The 18,144-nt window shown below is 42.4% G+C and overlaps 1 protein-coding gene across 1 annotated transcript in view; it reads right to left on the bottom strand.

The window, feature by feature from the left end:
• Nucleotides 1–3,381: 3,381 nt before the first annotated feature.
• galnt16 (UDP-N-acetyl-alpha-D-galactosamine:polypeptide N-acetylgalactosaminyltransferase 16) overlaps nucleotides 3,382–18,144 on the bottom strand; it is a 54,748-nt gene continuing 39,985 nt past the window's right edge. The window contains exons 8-15 of the mRNA XM_088648672.1: nucleotides 16,042–16,126; nucleotides 14,628–14,731; nucleotides 14,059–14,185; nucleotides 13,445–13,537; nucleotides 12,341–12,424; nucleotides 10,870–10,996; nucleotides 9,822–9,938; nucleotides 3,382–4,686 (exon numbers count right to left, since the gene is read on the bottom strand). Coding sequence (XP_088504798.1) covers nucleotides 4,549–4,686; nucleotides 9,822–9,938; nucleotides 10,870–10,996; nucleotides 12,341–12,424; nucleotides 13,445–13,537; nucleotides 14,059–14,185; nucleotides 14,628–14,731; nucleotides 16,042–16,126 — 875 coding nt within the window. The 3' untranslated portion in view covers nucleotides 3,382–4,548. The remainder of the gene's footprint in view (nucleotides 4,687–9,821; nucleotides 9,939–10,869; nucleotides 10,997–12,340; nucleotides 12,425–13,444; nucleotides 13,538–14,058; nucleotides 14,186–14,627; nucleotides 14,732–16,041; nucleotides 16,127–18,144) is intronic.

The raw sequence follows: 18,144 nt of genomic DNA, 5'->3' as shown, positions 1-18,144 counted from the left end.
CTCCCTGCGGCAGTTCCTCAGTGCTGGTGTGGGGCTGCATCACCATGACTGGCAGGACTGCGTTTACCACAGCTCTGTCATTACGACAGCAGACAGTGCTGTGTTGTGTGCCTTGTCCATGTTATCACACCCCTGGGTTTATTTTCCAAGGTGACAATGCTCCGGGTTTGCCGTTTCTGGCCACCCCTTGCATGAAGGACCACTAGACGGTGTTCCAAAATCTCTCTTGCAGCTAACGAGGGGACCCATCATTACTGACGCTACAGTATATGAAAAATTACTCTGAAAATGAAAATGCCATTGCTTGATGATTACATTTCAAGTCACCTTGGAATGTGGCACCTGCCCAGTAAATTAAAAAGAGATTATGAATATTCTCGAGTTTTACGTAATCAAGTGATCAAATCAATATTTCTAGAGATAAGACAAGTGTAACGCTTTAGGGGTTGTGAATGATACTTCATAAATGCATGGAATCAAGCTACTGACAGTCAAGTTAATAAAGCATTGTATGGAAGAAAAAACAGTTCATTCACCTACCAGGTTATTGATCTGCAAATGATCTGTAAACATAGTCCACAACAGAAGTCATTTATAAGTGAAGTATTGCAAGGCTTGCACCTGCACGTAAACAGTTGCATAGGAGTTGGGACTGATACATCCAGCCGTTGGTTCTAAACACAAGATCGCGAGAACATTTTCTAAGATTAGCGCTCCACCTGCTGGGTAATATTGGTACTGCAGAACGAATCAGTTCCCCACGAGTCAAAATACTGCAGTTTAAAAAACGTTTAAAAAATTTAATATCTTATTATTATATGTATATGTATATATAATATATATTATATTATTATATGATTATATGATTATTAAATCAAGATATTATTCAGACCAACACTAAAGTAACTGGAAAAATTAGAAATGACTATTTTAAAAACTGCAACCCTGCTCCAGACGAACGATAGCACGCAATCTAGACCCTTATCATGTTCCATATTATCCTATCCCAGAAAAGACATTTCATTGCCAGCAACTACTGCTGCACGCTGTAGTGTTGTGCATTTGATAAATCCATTTTGATTGATTGATATTGCACGATATTTCACACTGAATCACAGACCGGGTGGTTAGAGTAGTTAGTGCCACAGTCTTTTGTGTATTTTTGTTGTATTTTCTTTCTATTTTCTGTAGTTACTTTAGGAGAATATTGTAGAAAGGAAAGTTGTACTGCGTGCAAATTAAAAATTGCTTGCCACTGTCAAATTGTACGCAACTCAAAACTTAGTGTGTCTCTTTGTAAGTGAACAAAAAACAAAATGGCACCGAGTATAATTTGTTTTTCTCCATAATGTTTCCTTTCTAATTACGCGGATTTATTAAATGAATTATCTTATATTTAACTAATTGTGTTTAATTTAATCAGAATTATGTTTTAAAATAAGTCGACAAAAATCATTTTATTCTGGCAAAACTAACTTTTAAGTGAGACTTGGGTACAGACAAATTACTGTAGGTACCTGGGGTCCGGTCAGATGGGCTAATTGTTCCGTTTAAAATTTCTATATATATAATCTATATATAAATAATCACTATATATAACTGGAATACTTTCACGAACCAAACAGAAATTAAAATCGGACAGAACTGGAGTTGTCTTTAGAACCGAACTCTTTGTACTCACACACGCAGACCCTGCGAACTGCGTGCTGACAGATCTGCTGCTGGTGAAGCCTGCAAAACTGCTTGCAGGAGTTTAAGCACAGTGTGTTGGCTGAATCTTAACCCTACTTTCTTACTTCTAAATCAGGGAGGATCCGTTGAAAATACACCATGAATCTTATTAAGGTGGCTGTGAAGCTGAAATCCTTAATTACCACCGATTGTAAACGTATTCTTTTAAGTGGTGTCTGCCTAAGGGAAAGTAACTTAAATCACGTGAAAGGGTCTCGTTTTCCTTAAAAGCGTCAGTCCAGCTGCTGTGTCGTTAGTCCCAGACAGCACCTCGCTCTAACTACTCGACTGGGCCCTTTTTAAAATTTTCTTTAACTGCTTTTTAATCTAAATCCCTCAGGGTTTTACTCACATGTTGCTGGGGATATACTGTGTGTGTTTTAAAGTGATGAAGCAATGGTTGGCGGCGTTTCAATGCTGACTTTTTGGCAAACTGGAATAATCTGAGGGCTCCTTTTGGGGCAGAAAGCTGATGAACTGTTTCCACTTGAAACAGGGTGGGTACAGGGAACGCAAATGGATACATCTGCACGGGCAATTTTCTCATTAAATTATTAAATCTGAGAGGGGGTGAAAGCAGCTTTGTAGGTCTGTGGCCCTGGGTTGGTGTGCCTTTAAATTCACGATCATTAGCAAACCCTGCAGCGCGATGTGCTGTATCGGAATTCTTACAGACAGGAATTCCAGAAGCTACTGTCTGCATATTGAGACAGTACCCAAGTGTGGAGTGACTCTTCTCTGACTCTTCTGTTGAATTGCCTATGTGAGAGTTGAATTATGTCACTTGCCAGATATACTTGTACTTGTTAATGACACAGTAAGCTGGAGTCCATCCCTCCATTTTCTAACCACTTTTTTCCAATTCAGTGTCATGGAGGAGTTGGAGCCCTTTCAAGCAAATAACAGGCGCAAGGCGGCATATGCCCTGGACAAGATGCCAGTCCATCACAGCACACAACCAAACAGCAACACATACAATCACACCAGGGCTAATTTTCCTACCAGAAGCCAATTCACCTACCAGTATGTCTGTAGACTGTGGGAGGAAACCAACACAAACTCGGGGAGAACTTACAAACGCCACACAGATAGCACCCCTGGAATTGAACCTGGGGCCCCCAGCGCTGTGAGGCCACAATTCTGCCCCTTTTCAGGGGTCACACTCCTGTTTCCTTCATTATTCACATGGTTCAGCCTAAAGCACAGCTTGCGACCACAGTCCTGAATTACACACTTTAGAAACCCTGCAACTGCTTCAGGATTAGACCTTAGAAATTGGTTTATACATTTTGTAGACTACAGAATGCCCGGGAAATGAGTAATAGTGACAGGAACGTGATAAACAGGGTGCTGGTGGATTTGTGCTCACACCATACAGGAATGGAAATACAGGAATTAGCTTCCTACAATGTATTAATCTTTACATGTGGCTGTGAAGTTCATTCCATACACTAATAATCATTCCCCAGAAACAATACAGAATTTAAATTCCACGACCTAGCAAGATGTATAGCATGTTGGTTCAAACACAAAGCATCGCACCCCAAGGTGCAGATGTCAGCCCTGATTAACAGCCCTGTCCGCCCAGGGAGTTCAAGTCTTCTGCAGATTTCTTCACACAACACACAACAGAAAAACACAACAGCGGTGTGTGATCAAGTCCCTTTTATTTGAAACGAATGAAATAATTCTTCTGTCAGAACTATGGGAAGTTCTTGTTAAAATATTTACAGGATTAAAAAAAATACATTCTTTGGGCTGCAAATTCGCCTCTCAGCTGTTCAAGTGTAACTTGAAGAAAAATCCCATGCAAAATAAATAATACGTCTTGACAGTCCTTACTTCACAGCCCCTGCACCTCCCCATCACAGTGGAACATTCCTTTCCCCCTGGTATAAGTGGACCTCCCCCCCTTTTCAGAAAATGGAACTGTCCAATTTTCCCTACAGTCAGTGCCACTGGGCAGCACTGTTCAGGTTGCAACCCTTACATTCACAAAAAATCTCCATCTTATGCCATTTTAACCCAGTATTCGTTCGTGGGCGACCAGGATTGTTGGGAATTGTTGTAGAGACACTTTTCATTTCAATTAAAAGTGACAGTGATTGCTGCACGGTTTGGACATTGATAGAAACAGAGACAAGAGTGCACACTTTAATCCTCCACAAATCCCAATGGAAGCGTGCAGACAAAGCTTAATGTGTTACTGGCCCAATTTGAATTATCTGTGACCTGCTCGGAATTTGACTGATGCGTCATGTGGACAGTTTTTCTCTTCAAAATACTTTGAGTGTGCTTACTTTGAGACAGTGAGTTACTACTAATGCTAGTATATTTTGAGCTACAAGTACTGGTATCCAATCCAGTGGAGGGGAGTCCCCATTCCCTGTAAAGCGCTTTGAGTGGAGTGTCCAGAAAAGCGCTAGACAAGTGTAAGGATTATTTTTTTATAATGAGGATGTTTGAGAATATCCTCTACTTTCTAAAAGACATTAATCACATCTGTGTGAGTCTGCTTACTCACTTAAAAGTCAAAGGTGTTGCACTTTGGACAGTTTAATTCAGGACAATAGTTGATAGGAGGGGAGGCAGGTGACTTCACCTGTGAAAAACTGTCTGCTTTCCCCTTCTGAATAATGAAAACATGGCAAAAAGTCGGACAAATCACTGCAGAGGGGCTTGTGAACAAGCTCACAGCAGGTCAGTGCCTCTGGCCCTCTCATTCTCACCTGGGGGTCCCATAGGTCTGTTAGTCCACAGTCTGCCCCCCCCTGCAGCCCCCCGCCCCTCCCCCTGCCCCTCTGTCCAGCGTGGTGATCATGTGGCGGGCTGGGGGTCCCAGGTTTGGCTGGCCAGTTGGGGGCGACACTGGCTGATGACCACCGGGCCAGGCTGGCTGTCCAGGCACAGGCCGCTGACTTGGTGCTGCAGAGACGAGCCTTTTGGTTTCCACTTCTGGAGAAAGAAGAACAGTGCTTGTGAGGTATCGTCTGAGCCCAATGCGGAGGCAAAAGGCCGGATCTATGGCAGCTACCTGCTGTGTAGGTATGATCTTCGGCAGGTTTAGATCTAGGAACCTCAAGCATTTCACATCATGTAACATTTGGCATTGAAAGAAACTTTCAGCATGCATTCATCAAAATGTACTGTAATTATATAGCATGTTGATATGTTTGTAATCCAACATCCGTTATTGTCTATGTGGAAAAACAACAAGAAGGGAATAAGGAGAAAGCAATCTAGAATATTGCTGCTGGGCTGTAGTAAAATAAAAGTATTGGCACAGGTGTTTTGTATATCTGATTGAGAAAATTTCAAACCACCCCTGAATCACAGTGATCAGTCATGCACTGTGCACAAGCAGAATACATACTTATATGATCAGCCATGAAATCTGAAAGAAAGACTTTAAATGCTTAAACCGTGTAAATTTTGATCTCTTCTCAAACATTTTACTTTAGAACAAAACAATATAATTTACACAAATTGCATTTGAAGACCTAAATGAAGTAGAGGCTTTACACTTCATGCTGGGAATCCTAACTTCTTGGACTCCTGGCAAATCCATCACATCCCTTTAAACATTCACCAAAGTAAATCCATGATGTAATTTTGTCCTTTTATGATAATTTTCACTGTATTTTATACCAATTTCCATTTTTGTTTCCTCTCCTGCAGTTGTATTGTGCTTTAACAGGACTCTCCTACACTCAGCTAAGGGTTCAGCCAGTTCAGCCCTTATAAGCATGGTTAATCAGTATCCTATTGATTGTACATTTCTAAAAGATATCACATCAAAAATATATAGTTGATACTGTGGCAAAACAAGTAGCTCTGGTTCTCTCTAAAGACCTCAAATGAGCAGCAAATCAAAAACTGCAATTTATTAAAGAATTTATCTGGGGGGCATTAAACAGACAAATGGTTATATCCATCTGTCTTATTTCATTTATTCCTAATAACCCTCCACTTAAACTGCAGCTGTAGGTCAGGCTGTGCTCAGTGATAACACATTACTATAAAGCAGTGTCTTGAGTGCAATCATGTCATCTAAACCAGTCAAGGCAAGAAGTCTAACACTATGAGTGCTTGCTTTAAGAGACAAGCTGACAGCTATCCCTGGGCTTCACCTAAAACAAGTACACCACTAGGTAGGACATAATACAGGATAATGATTACCAAGACCACTGTCCTGTTTAAGTACACATACCACTTTTTATGTTAAACAGAATCAACAGATTTCAGCTCAAAGCACTGCCAACAGCAGATAATTTGTTGCTTGTTAGTACTTAAAAGAACTTTAAGCTATTAGATTTGCTTTTCAAAAGCAACTACATTGAACACAAAGATAATGAACAGGCAATATACTAAGACAACCATGAACCTTTGTGATGTGGCACTGAAGGACCCAATCCATTTCTTAGATCACAACAAGGACTGAAAGCTGTGGAGTAATAATGTCACACACTTTTAAATCCTACAATTACATTTTTTGAAACACCTTAAAAATGACTTCACACACACAGGCTGAGCCCACACATAAAATTCCAGGTTGGAAACGAATAGAAATAGAGAAGCTAGAAACTACAGATACCCAGTTAGAGAGTTTCAGCTGAAACTCCAATAGAAATGGTTAACGGAATTTCTGGAAATATTCTGCAATGAGGTTGTGCGTTTTCAGAGGCAGACTCAGGTTGCATATTGAAATGAATCAGAAGCAAAAGGTCAGGCTTCCACAGGTTGGAAAAATTCCTTAAAATCGGTAAAACAACTAGTTGAACAAGTGGAAACACATGGCGAATTAATCATGGAAGATTAATTTATCATTTATCAGTCTCAGCTCCTCCAGACGGGGTTTCATTTGTCTAGAAGATAGACGCCTGTGAAATGTACAGTAAATACGTTCTAGATCGATGGATTCTAAAGAAGCAAATTGCCAAAAAAACATCATGATTACGGATCTTCCAGCAGTTAAAGCTGTTACTCATATTCAAACTCAGTTCCCCCAAAAGGGAAATTTGACGCAAGCGGCTGTACTTTAAAATAAACAGCTAAAGAAATCCTGTATATTATATTAAAAACACTTCACACGCGTAAGAACTGTAAACACACACAAACAATATGTTTCTGATTTTTGTACCCAACATATGTTACACCAAATAATGCTAAGGACACTAATTTGCTGGCACATTAAAAAAGTTATCAGTACCTTATTCTATTTTAACAGATTATATTGTTACTGGGTTATCATGCCTCTGCACCAGCACTATAACTATGTTGATTCAGGCTGAAAGCAGAACCCTGTGTATCTGTGCTTAGAGTTCTTTTCAAGGGTGATGCAAAGCAGTCTGGCTGATGTCAGTGTCTGCTCATTTCAACAAAATAGCTGCGTACATTATGTGTCAGACAGATCTACAAAAACATATGAGTTCTAAATCCCTTGATCCTCTTTTCTCATGACAGTGCATGCTCTATGCTGAAGAATGTCATCTCTTTCCCTTCCCTCCTTCACTTCACTCTGCACAATGCTCCATTTCAGGAGGGGCTTCTCCTAGGCTCTTCCCCATTGTCGCGGCTCTAAGCAAACCCGGCGTCTCTTGAACTTATACTAAATCGTTCCATGTCAGCTGTGCCTTTCCCCCTAATATCCTACTGGCTGTTTCACAGACACCCCAGGAGAAAATCCAGAAATGCTGGCTAAATTGCACACAAGCACAAAGACTGAGACTGGTGATCCATGTTGTCACACTTTTTCTGTCACTGTGAGAATTAACTTTCCTTACACTTAGCAGCTTGCTCTGATAAATTCTCATGCCACACATTTTTTATGTTGCGGGGTTCCTGTAATGTTTCGTTTCTTTGACCAATGCCCTTACTGGATTGCTTTGCAACAATGTGTATTTTTATTTTCTGGTATTTACACTGCGGTTGAATTATTTGCTCCACCCTCTAGGCCAGGTGACACTAATCTTTAAGCATCATTAATTGGTCGACTGCCACTTGTTTTCTGTGCATGAAGAGCCCTTAAGCTTGCTTACAGGTGGTGACTTTGAAGGGAAAATGGGAACCAAGGAGCAGGATCTTGGAAACACCCTAACGGTTGGGAATATAAGAGGATTTTTGGGTTACTGACATCAGACTTACAAATTAGCACTATCACTTACAGCCCCAGTGTGGTGTCTGCGGGCACTGTCGTAGGAGGGAACTGAGGTTCTGGGGGACTTAATCATTAAAGATCCAATAGCAAAAGTGTTACCTCCAGTGTCCAGGCTAGGTTTTAAAGTGGGCCTGTATAATAAGGCTTCCCTACACTTGTCTTTTAATAATTCAGCTGGCGAAGCAATTTTCTGTCCCCGCCCCTTATCTGCCATGGCGTGCAGTGGGGCTGCTGTGTTAACCAGATGGGGCTGCACTTCAGGGCTGGATGAAATAGGTGCCCTCCTAAATAAAAAAGAGCTTTAAGATCCTGTGAGACAAAAAGCGCAGCATACATGCAGCTATTAAATAATAATGCTAAAAATAAACAACCTTATTTTAAAGGTGGCTTTCCAAGGTGCTTAGTAAAGGAAAATTAAAATAATTCCGGAGAACAATTACATCTCTCCACCTTGCCTGCATCTCCCCTGTGTTGTGTTTGATTTTAAATTGTGTTTAAGTAGTTTTCCCCGAAGGTGCTTTATGAGAATGAAAAATGTGAGCTAAACAGGTTTTATATGGAGGAGACATTTTGGGAGGATAATACAGTACAAACGCACCGTAATGCTTTCAGGACGTGTTTTGTAGGGCCTGGTATTCTGAAGTGTTCGCCCCCCCCCCCCTCCCTCTTTCTTGCCAGGTTTAGTGGTCCGACATTTGCGCAGAAGCCTGGCTTTCAACACAGCTCAGGCACCTTCAAGACTCCTTCAGTTTCACAGTCTTCCCTTTTTTAAAAGAAGCCAACATCGTATTTCCACATCAGAGAAAACGGCATCAAGTATACTGAATTCATCCCCAAAAGTGGAGCCTGCTGTTTCCAGACAAATACATGTGGGTTTCTTTGTGAGCTGTCAAGAGAGATATGGAACAACTGGCTTGTGTCAGGCCCGCACTCACACAGAATGTTTCAGTTAGAGTAATCTGGGAAGAGTAAATCACTCCCAGGTGGTTCCAATGGAATCACACATTAATTCTAATCAAGAGAAATTGGCTCTGGGGCTCAATGTGTTTTTAATAAGTGACTGGGACAGTGAGAAAGGGATATCCCTCAGAGTTGCCAATTCAGAATTATCTCCACCAACATCATCATCCACGGTTCAGTGCTCATAGCTTTCAAACACTCCAACTTCCTACCCACAATGCCTCCCTCCCAGTTCCCGTGGACTGGTACCAGTTAAAATCCATACTGATAATCATTTCTCCCTGGAAGAATCCCTCAGTTCAGAAGCTTTACAGTGTTAGCTGGACGGCATTCTAACTCTGCTCAGCACAGAAAACAAAGCTTGTTTGTTCAAACATAATCTGCATAAGGCAAGTTTGGTTTTATAATACAGCACTTTGTTTTCAATTTTAAGGCTTTTCTTAAATGACTTAAAGCGGCTTAACGTTCAATAAATAGAGGCACAGATTCCTAAAGGCATTTAGTAATGACTATGTTCGTCACAGCCTACAGTTTAATTCCATTCAGGAAAGCTGGTCAGAATTAAATCTCACTTTGACAGCAGCTGAAGCCAGGGACCAGACTTCCTTGGAAGGCATCTAGTGCCATGTACTCCAGTTCTTATAGAATAGCACTCAGCCATGTCTTTGCTTGTCTTGGCAATGCCCTGTGGTCAAAGCTGCTGAAGCAGCATTCTGCCAGTACAGAAACAAGAACACTGCACAATACAATTCTTTGCTCAGCCTGGTAATTGCCTGGTATTGCTTTACCCATTTATCTCCTCTGGCTGAACAATGGCTCTCCGGGAGCAGTGCTGGAGACCCTTGCTCTGTTCTAATGAGCTCTTGTTTTGGTGAAAGCTTAATTAGCCTGGCACGGTGCTGCTGCTGCCTGGTAAGGCCTGACATTTTTGTAACCAATGGAGAGTGTGGCAGAAGAAGGTGGATTTTTCTACCTGTCTGCTGTCCTTCTGGTTACAGGGCTCAAGTGTGACCTTTGACCCAGAGGAGAAGGCAGAGATGGCAAGGCAGTGGTCCTGTTGGCGAATCAACGGCTCAGCGATTATCCACTTCTGCACAGAGAAAAAGAGACAGGCACAGAATTGTCTGTGAACCAGAAACTGCAAACTGGGAGGACAGACACCTTGAAAACATGAAACATCTCTCACACTCCCTCATTATGTTCATCAACACCTAATGGTTATAGTGACATAGTGACCTCACTATGCCAGCGGGGCAGTGACCTCACCCGAGAGCAGGGCGTGGTGCCAGGGGGTAGTGACCTCACCAGAGAGCAGGGCGTGGTGCCAGCGGGTAGTGACCTCGCCTGAGAGCAGGGCGTGGTGCCAGCGGGTAGTGACCTCGCCTAAGAGCAGGGAGTGGTGCCAGCAGGGTAGTGACCTCGCCTGAGAGCAGGGCGTGGTGCCAGCGGGGTAGTGACCTCACCCGAGAGCAGGGGGTGGTGCCAGCGGGGTAGTGACCTCACCCGAGAGCAGGGCGTGGTGCCAGCGGGGTAGTGACCTCACCCGAGAGCAGGGCGTGGTGCCAGCGGGGTAGTGACCTCATCCGAGAGCAGAGCATGGTGCCAGCCGGATAGTGACCTCGCCTGAGAGCAGGGCATGGTGCCAGCGGGGTAGTGACCTCATCCAAAGCAGGGTGTGGTGCCAGGGGGGTAGTGACCTCACCCTAGAGCAGGGCGTGGTGCCAGGGGGTAGTGACCTCACCCGAGAGCAGGGCATGGTGCCACCAGGGTAGTGACCTCATCCGAAGCAGGGTGTGGTGCCAAGGGGGTAGTGACCTCACCTGAGAGCAGGGTGTGGTGCCAGGGGGGTAGTGACCTCACCTGAGAGCAGCGCATGGTGCCAGCGGGGGTACTGACCTCACCTGAGAGTAGGGTGTGGTGCCAGGGGGGTAGTGACCTCACCTGAGAGCAGGGCATGGTGCCAGCAAGGTAGTGACCTCACCTGAGAGTAGGGCGTGGTGCCAGGGGGGTAGTGACCTCACCTGAGAGTAGGGCGTGCTGCCAGCGCTCCCCTTGCATTCGCCCAGGCCCAGACTCGCCAGTCCCCGGGACTCCAGGCACAGACTCCCCTGGCGCAGCACACTGAGAACAGGCTCTCTCTCCGGGACCCTGATGGGGACACTGCACGTCAGCCACAGACTATCAGAAGTGGTCAGAATTTTCTCTCACCCTTATATGAAGTCTAGTTAAGCAAGTTTTTTTTTCTCTAGAATTCTGTTGTCTCCCCCTAGAGTCACTCCTTGAAAGAAGAAAGATCTCAGGAGCATGTTTTAAAAATCACCTTGAGATCATGTCACCTGCTACAATATTACAATGTGGTATTGGTCAAAGAACATTCCAGAAGTCTTTCATGTGCTGTAGGACTTTCTAGTGAGATTTCTGATACCCAGTTGGAATATGACTCTCCTATCTCCCATGCGGTGCAAACCAGTGATGTGAAGATACTATTAAGCATAAGCAACACAAGGAGAAACTCATATTTAGAATGGTACAAAAATATTTAATGTTGTTCATTGCAGACAGACAGACTGCTGCAATAGAGGAATTACGCCTTATCACAGATTCAGCTCCTGCAGCATTACAGAAACCTATGACGAGACTGAAACTAGCCTGGGATATGTAGAACAGCAGTTATTCGAAACACTGCAATGAAATATTTATGTAGGTTTATATCCTGTCAGACTAGAATGATTTACTTAGACATGCTGTTGGCGAACAACACAACAGAATGATCAAAAACACAACTGTGATAGGAAACCATGAGAAAAAATATACAAATTAATACAGAAATAGTGCCCACAATGGGCATTTTATTTACTAAGGAGCAGTGGGAAAAAAAGTTAAATACCTTATCTGATCCCAATAAAAACCTGAAACTCTATTCATAAAGCATTTCTGCCATGTAACACGTACACTCCTTCATATCTTGAAAAGAAAACAGAGCTTGGAAACGTCTACATAAATCTAAACAATAAAAATAAATGTTACTCTGTAAACCTACTGAGGCTCAACTGAGACGGCACAAGGCTCAGACAGAAGACAGTCACTCAACAAGAGACTGTTAAACATGTTCAGTGACTTTGGATTAAATGGACTTGGTTTTATAATGGTGCATCTCTGGGCATTGCTGCTTTTTCTTTCCCAAACCATTTTCCTCATAGACACTGTAGGATAATTGATATATTTTGATCATCATTCAAACTCTATAACATTGGAGAAAACACTAAATCTGTCCTCTACCAGTGTACCTAATTACTACTGTATATTTGTTCTGTTTGTGAGTACTGTGTTGTGCTATAATCAGAACCCATGAAACACATTTGACTGTTCTGCTCCACAATTTTAACTGTCAATTGTTCATTTTGAACTGCTGGGTAGAGAAATACAAGATAGGAAAAACTGTGGGAGGTGCCTCTTTCCCGTCTCTGGCCTCGGGCCCGGTGTCAGACTCACTTGAGCTCCGGGTAGACGTTATCCAGGTACCAGCGGAAAGAGTTGCAATTCAGTCGGCGTCGCAACTCCAGGCGCTCGGCAATGCTGCACGGGGAAACGAGAGAGGAGGGGAAAGAAGACAGACTGCATTAACATGCCATAATGGCAGAAACACAAAGCCCTCCGATTCCAAGCTCAATCCTTGTCCTGGAGGGGCACGCCATTTTGGGGTTTTGATAACACCTGTGTTCCTGAAGACTTAAATGTTCCAATTATTGACATGCCTTTAAGGGTTCTGCTATCCCAGCTGACTCTCCGTCCTGTAAACTAAGACACTAAACCTCCAGCAAAGCTGAAATACACACAGATGTGTTAATAGGAGTGAAATAGTGTTTCTTCTCAAGAATTCAACACTACAGGTCTGAGCCCATGACACTCTGGTAGGAATGACCACTACTCTTGTGTTGCTTATTTAGTATTGTAATCGGTCTACACTTACACTGTTTCTTCAGCTTCTGAGGACTCTTACTTCTCTGTAGACTTGTATGGTAGATCTGTAGGACTGCTTCCCTCCCAGAAGTGAATATCAATGTATTGGCTCCAGGCAGGGTCTACGTCATGACACTGATTATTGTAGGGGATTTAGGAACCTCTGATGCCCATAATGAAATATGTCTTTATCCTGAAGACCACTAGATTGGTACTTTTATCCTGAAGACCACTAGATTGGTACTTTTATCCTGAAGACCACTAGATTGGTACTTCCTGTGCCACAAATCACGTTAGTTATCAAATAGGACATTACTTTATATTCATCCTGTTCATATGCTTTAGAGCCCTTCTATTAGTTATGCAAAATGATTACAGACGTTATTCAGTTTCCATTTTAAGTCTTTTAAAGAAAGAAAAGCCTTAAAATTCAAAATAAAGTGCTGTGTTAAAAGACACATTCTTGCATTCACAATGGCGTGGCTGAGGGCCAACAGGAAGGAGAGATAGTCAGATCTCGCTGTGAGGAGTCACGGGCTCTCTGGGGTCTGTCCCAGGAGAGGTGGAGGGACACAATATAATGCATGCTGGGTATGTTTTAAACTCTGATAAAAAGGATTGGAGAGGCCAACTGACCTGCCAAAAGATTTCCCTTGAGCTGAAGGCCGGGCTGCGTAATAGTACTGCTTGTACTCATCCATCCAGACTTCAGCTGCACGTTTTGTGTTCCTGCATAGATGACACAGTCATGGTAACTCAGGCGGCCCAACAAAGACTGACACCACTGACACCTAAACCACAAAGATTCATTCCAGGAGCAGCAAATGATGGACATCAAAGCAATCTATTAACCCAGAACTTCACAATAGGGCAAAAAAAAAGCAGAAGCACTCTAAAATCTAGAAAGATCAATCCAGAAATAATTGTGCTGAATATGATCAATAAAAAAAATCACACAAGAAAAAATGTCATTAATATCATTTGGCACCTGAAAGCAGATTAGATCTAGGAAAATCCCATTATGAATGTCTCATGCAATTTCTCTGCAAGTCCAGTGAATTATTTCATCCTCTTTACCTATGTTCATTACAGTGTGGATAGTGCTTCCCCAGCCTTTCTTAGTTCCCTTTAAGGATGCCAAGAAGAAAGGATCATGGGAGCACTGAACTGCAGAAAGCACTGGCTGCCATTTCCTCCACTATTGCTAGGAAGGCGTCACCGGCGTCATCGGTCCTGCATGCCACACTCACTTGATGTAGGTGAGGGCATTGCCCTCTGGGAAGTCGTAGGGGTGGCGCTTCCTGAAGACGTGGCCCACTCGGCTGCAGGGCAGGATCTCCAGGCTACCTCCGCACATCCAGACGCGGAACGACAACTCTGACAGGCAGATGAGAGAGAATTGCAGGACACAAATAAATGCAAAACGCATTACAATTTAAGCTTCCGCAGAAGATGCCACTCTTGTGAGTACATTAGTGCATCACTCACTATATGTTCGGTGGTTTAGAAATACATCTAAGGTCAGGGAAATGGTGCATCTGAAGTGAAATTCATAGGTTAAGGGAACCTTAGTCTTGAACAGAGAATTATCACGAGTGCTCACAATCCTGAGACCTTCTGTCAAAGTCAGCTCAGTATACACTTTATTAACTATAAGGAGCCACATCTACAATGGGACCTTCTTTGTCACCTGGCTCAGCAACCCTTAACCCTTACTCCTGTGCACGTGACAGTTCCATTAACACACACTCCTCTTCTGTGCCATGTGTCAGCAGAGACGTGTGACAATGAAAGACACACAGAAGACAAGGCTGCTGACCGAAGTTCTCCCCGCCCCAGATGTCCATCTGCGTGTCGTACTGTCCTAAGTGGTTAAACCAGCCCTTGTCCATTACGAAGATGCCGCCTGCAATCACTGGGGTCCTGCAGAAGGAAGAGCAGGGTGAGAGTTTCCCAGGGAAACGGCACTGGGACATTTGCTACACAATATAAATAGAACTTAACGCAACAGCACTTCTTCACTTGTTTAGCGTATGCTAAAAATATTCAATACTTTCACTAAACAATGAGTTAAGATTTGGAAATTACAATATGCAATGTGTGATGCCCTGATGATCTCCAGTCCTCCTGCATCAGCACCCTCCATCACCACGGCGTATTCTACTTGTGCAAGGAGCTCATCAGGGCCATCTCCAACGAGATCAGGCCGGGCTTATCAAGCTCGTTAAGAACCTCGCACACTATTTAAACCCTGAGGAACCATTCCCCAGGGCTCTGACATTGAGTTGATTAACAAGAATGTGCGTTTGTTCTTTGTTTCAGGTTTTCCAGGAGTTACTTCAAAGTTTTTCTTTGTTCACAGCCTTCTGGTTCCTGTTTGAATTGCTACCACTCGCTAACTATCTATCATCCCCTCCTGTCTCCAGCCCAGATTCAACAGCTTCCCCTGCGCATCTCAGCTACCTGCCATTTTCCTTTCTGCTTCCCCTGCACATCTCAGCTACCTGCCATTTTCCTTTCTGCTTCCCATTACTGCATTGTTATCACTGAATCACATAATAAATTCTGCAATCTTCACCACTAATCGGACTCTGAGGACAATTACTTTGCTGTGCCCTTTTCTTTCCACCTACAATCCCGGCATAACACTACGCACTTCATAAACTGAAAGATTTAGGTATCATAGAAGGCTAGTTTCTTAAATATTTTTCTGTACATTTGTGTTTGTATGAAAAAAGAATATGATTAAGACACCGTTAATAGTTTTCCGTTAAGTTGATATCATGCACCTCAGCCCTTTAAATGCCAAAACACCTGTTTTTACTGAATTTCTCTAAATCCTGTATTTTTTTGAATGATTTATTAACCCCATTAACATTAACATTAACATTGTAATAAGGTGCATACCATAAATAGTTCTCGACAATTTTGAATTCATTTTCAGACTTATTAATCAGTACAAGAACAGACTTCTACCCTGAAAGAGCCTCGTGACTATATCATTACTAAATTATTCCAGTCCGAGTTCATTAACCTAATTTCAACATTTAGTGCCCAAAATCTGAATAAATCTGAATTTTAGAACAGGATTAGACATGTTCTGTTGGGGCAATTAAAATTATCAGGTTAATAAGTCTGTCTAATAAGTTCAGTGACTGAGCTCAAACTCGGTAACTGTACACAGGACAATAGCACAGCACAGTAAGAGGAGGTTTATCCAAAGCCAGAGTTACCTTATTGGTTGTGTGGGATCTGTCCTGGACATCTTCTGATCAATGGGGATCTGCTCCCATTTGAAGTGCAGACTCCAGTCAAACCCTGGGATTAAAGGAGGTCGTCAGCCACATGAACACCAGGACACGCAGTTAGAAAACTTTTGGAGCCCAGCAAAGAAAGAAAAATGGCCACTCCCTATTGCAGATCTCTACCACCCAAAACCAAAAGACCTGGATTACTCTACTGCTTATCCTCAGTTTCTCTTTCACTGGTAGGACAAAACAGACTTATTCAAAAAAGAAAGGGACCAACTGCAGCTTGGACATTCAAGTCTGTGTAAGAGCAATTCACTTGCTAGTTAAGAGCTGGTAATCTGTTTCTTTCGCTTCAGATTGTGGGTGAGAATCAAATTAAAATTTTATTACTGTTTTAACTTCAAATGTGAGAGACAGGTGGATTATTTCATTCTCTCTAGAGGCATTATGTCTTGAATGGTCAGTGCCAGTGATCTTCACCTTGGTCACGGAGATACACAGCCCTGGAGGCTTTTCAAGAAACTCAGACTCTGCAGTGACTCACCGCTTGATTCCATAGTCATTAAGAGCACATGTATAGTGGAGACATAAGCTCCTTGTCATTTCTTTGCCCATCTATGACAAAATAACTGCCAAATCAGCTGTTATTTAACAGCAATTTTGCTGTATTATTAAAATACTATTTCCTATTTTCCTTGTCTCTGGGGAAACACAGCACCTCTTTGCAAACAGAAGACGAGCCAGCTCAACAGGCCCCTGAATGAAATGCCTGTCCTGTCATTGTACACATTCAACAACAGTAGAACACAAACCATATGTGCTGTTGTCTAGGCTAACAGAAGTGATTAAATGGAAAAAAAAACACTTCCTTCATCTACACTGGGTTTCTGTGCTGCATGTAAAATGTTCTTCTGCAATGCTGTCCGTTTCTGCTGGTCTTGATATCAGTTACTGTGAAAAACAGAGGGGGTCTATACAGTTTTACAGACACTCACACTGGAATGAAAACCACTTTTTTCAGAAGCATGCCTAAGATAAATGATTTAAATCTCATCTTCTGTACTGCTTTGTGGTTTGATGCTAATTCTGCTCAATCAATGCACCACTTTAAAGGCTATATATTCTTGAAAAGAAGGATGTCAAAATGTCAAAGAAAATGTGTTTTTACTCAAAAAGCTAAACACCGTGCTTTAATACAATAGCAGTTAATAACAAGCAAACAAATAAATCCACTATCGGCTTCTGAATGGAGCTCAGAAAACTGCAGAGGATCCCTCACATACTGTATGGTACAGCTGTTTACCTTCTGGCTGGCAATATTGAATTCCAACACAGAGAACAAACAAGTGCTCTGAACCCAAAATCCAGCAATGGTAAAGATTCTTATACAACCCTCTTAAATCATAAATACATCTAAGCCAAGATCTTCATGCGCTATGAACAACAGAAGCTGTCTGACACAAGGGAAAGCATGTATACTTTTTTTGTATTTTGTCTTCAAAAAACACATTTTCACTTTACAGACCAATTGGATGTGACCACCCTATATGTGATGGATCCCGATGGATGTCGGGATGGGGCTGATGGGACGCAGCTGTGTGACAGTTATTTAACCTCTCCATTAGAGTCTAGAGTCAAGAGTCTTAGAAACTAACTAAGTTAGTTTCCCCAACTTAGTGAGCAGAAACATGCCCCCTAAGGAAAACTCTTCTGAATAAAGAAAACGGGGAGGAAAATGAAAAATAAAAATATACAGTAGTAACAGGGGAACTACAGGAAAAGCCTTCTATTTTTCCAATCTCTAGAATTTTAGGTTTTTCAGTGTATTGGTTCACATGATTTTCTGCCAGTACAAATTTGTAGATCCAAGACAGCAAAAGCAGTAGGAATTAGTTATCTTAAACTAAGTGTCATGTATGCCTGTTTAAATGGATATTATTTGGGATTGTGCTAAAAATGGTGAGCACCTTTACCCGAGCGTTGTAGCAATTGAGATTGGCATTTGAATTAATTTATTTGGGACTATACACTCGATACTGTTTAACTTATTTGCGGCCCAAAAAATACACAACTTTAATCCCGTCA

This window comes from Lepisosteus platostomus, chromosome 10 (genome assembly GCF_059453375.1).
Source record: "Lepisosteus platostomus isolate fLepPlt1 chromosome 10, fLepPlt1.hap1, whole genome shotgun sequence".
Lineage (NCBI taxonomy): Eukaryota > Metazoa > Chordata > Actinopteri > Semionotiformes > Lepisosteidae > Lepisosteus > Lepisosteus platostomus.
This window is presented reverse-complemented; position numbering and strand designations above follow the sequence as displayed.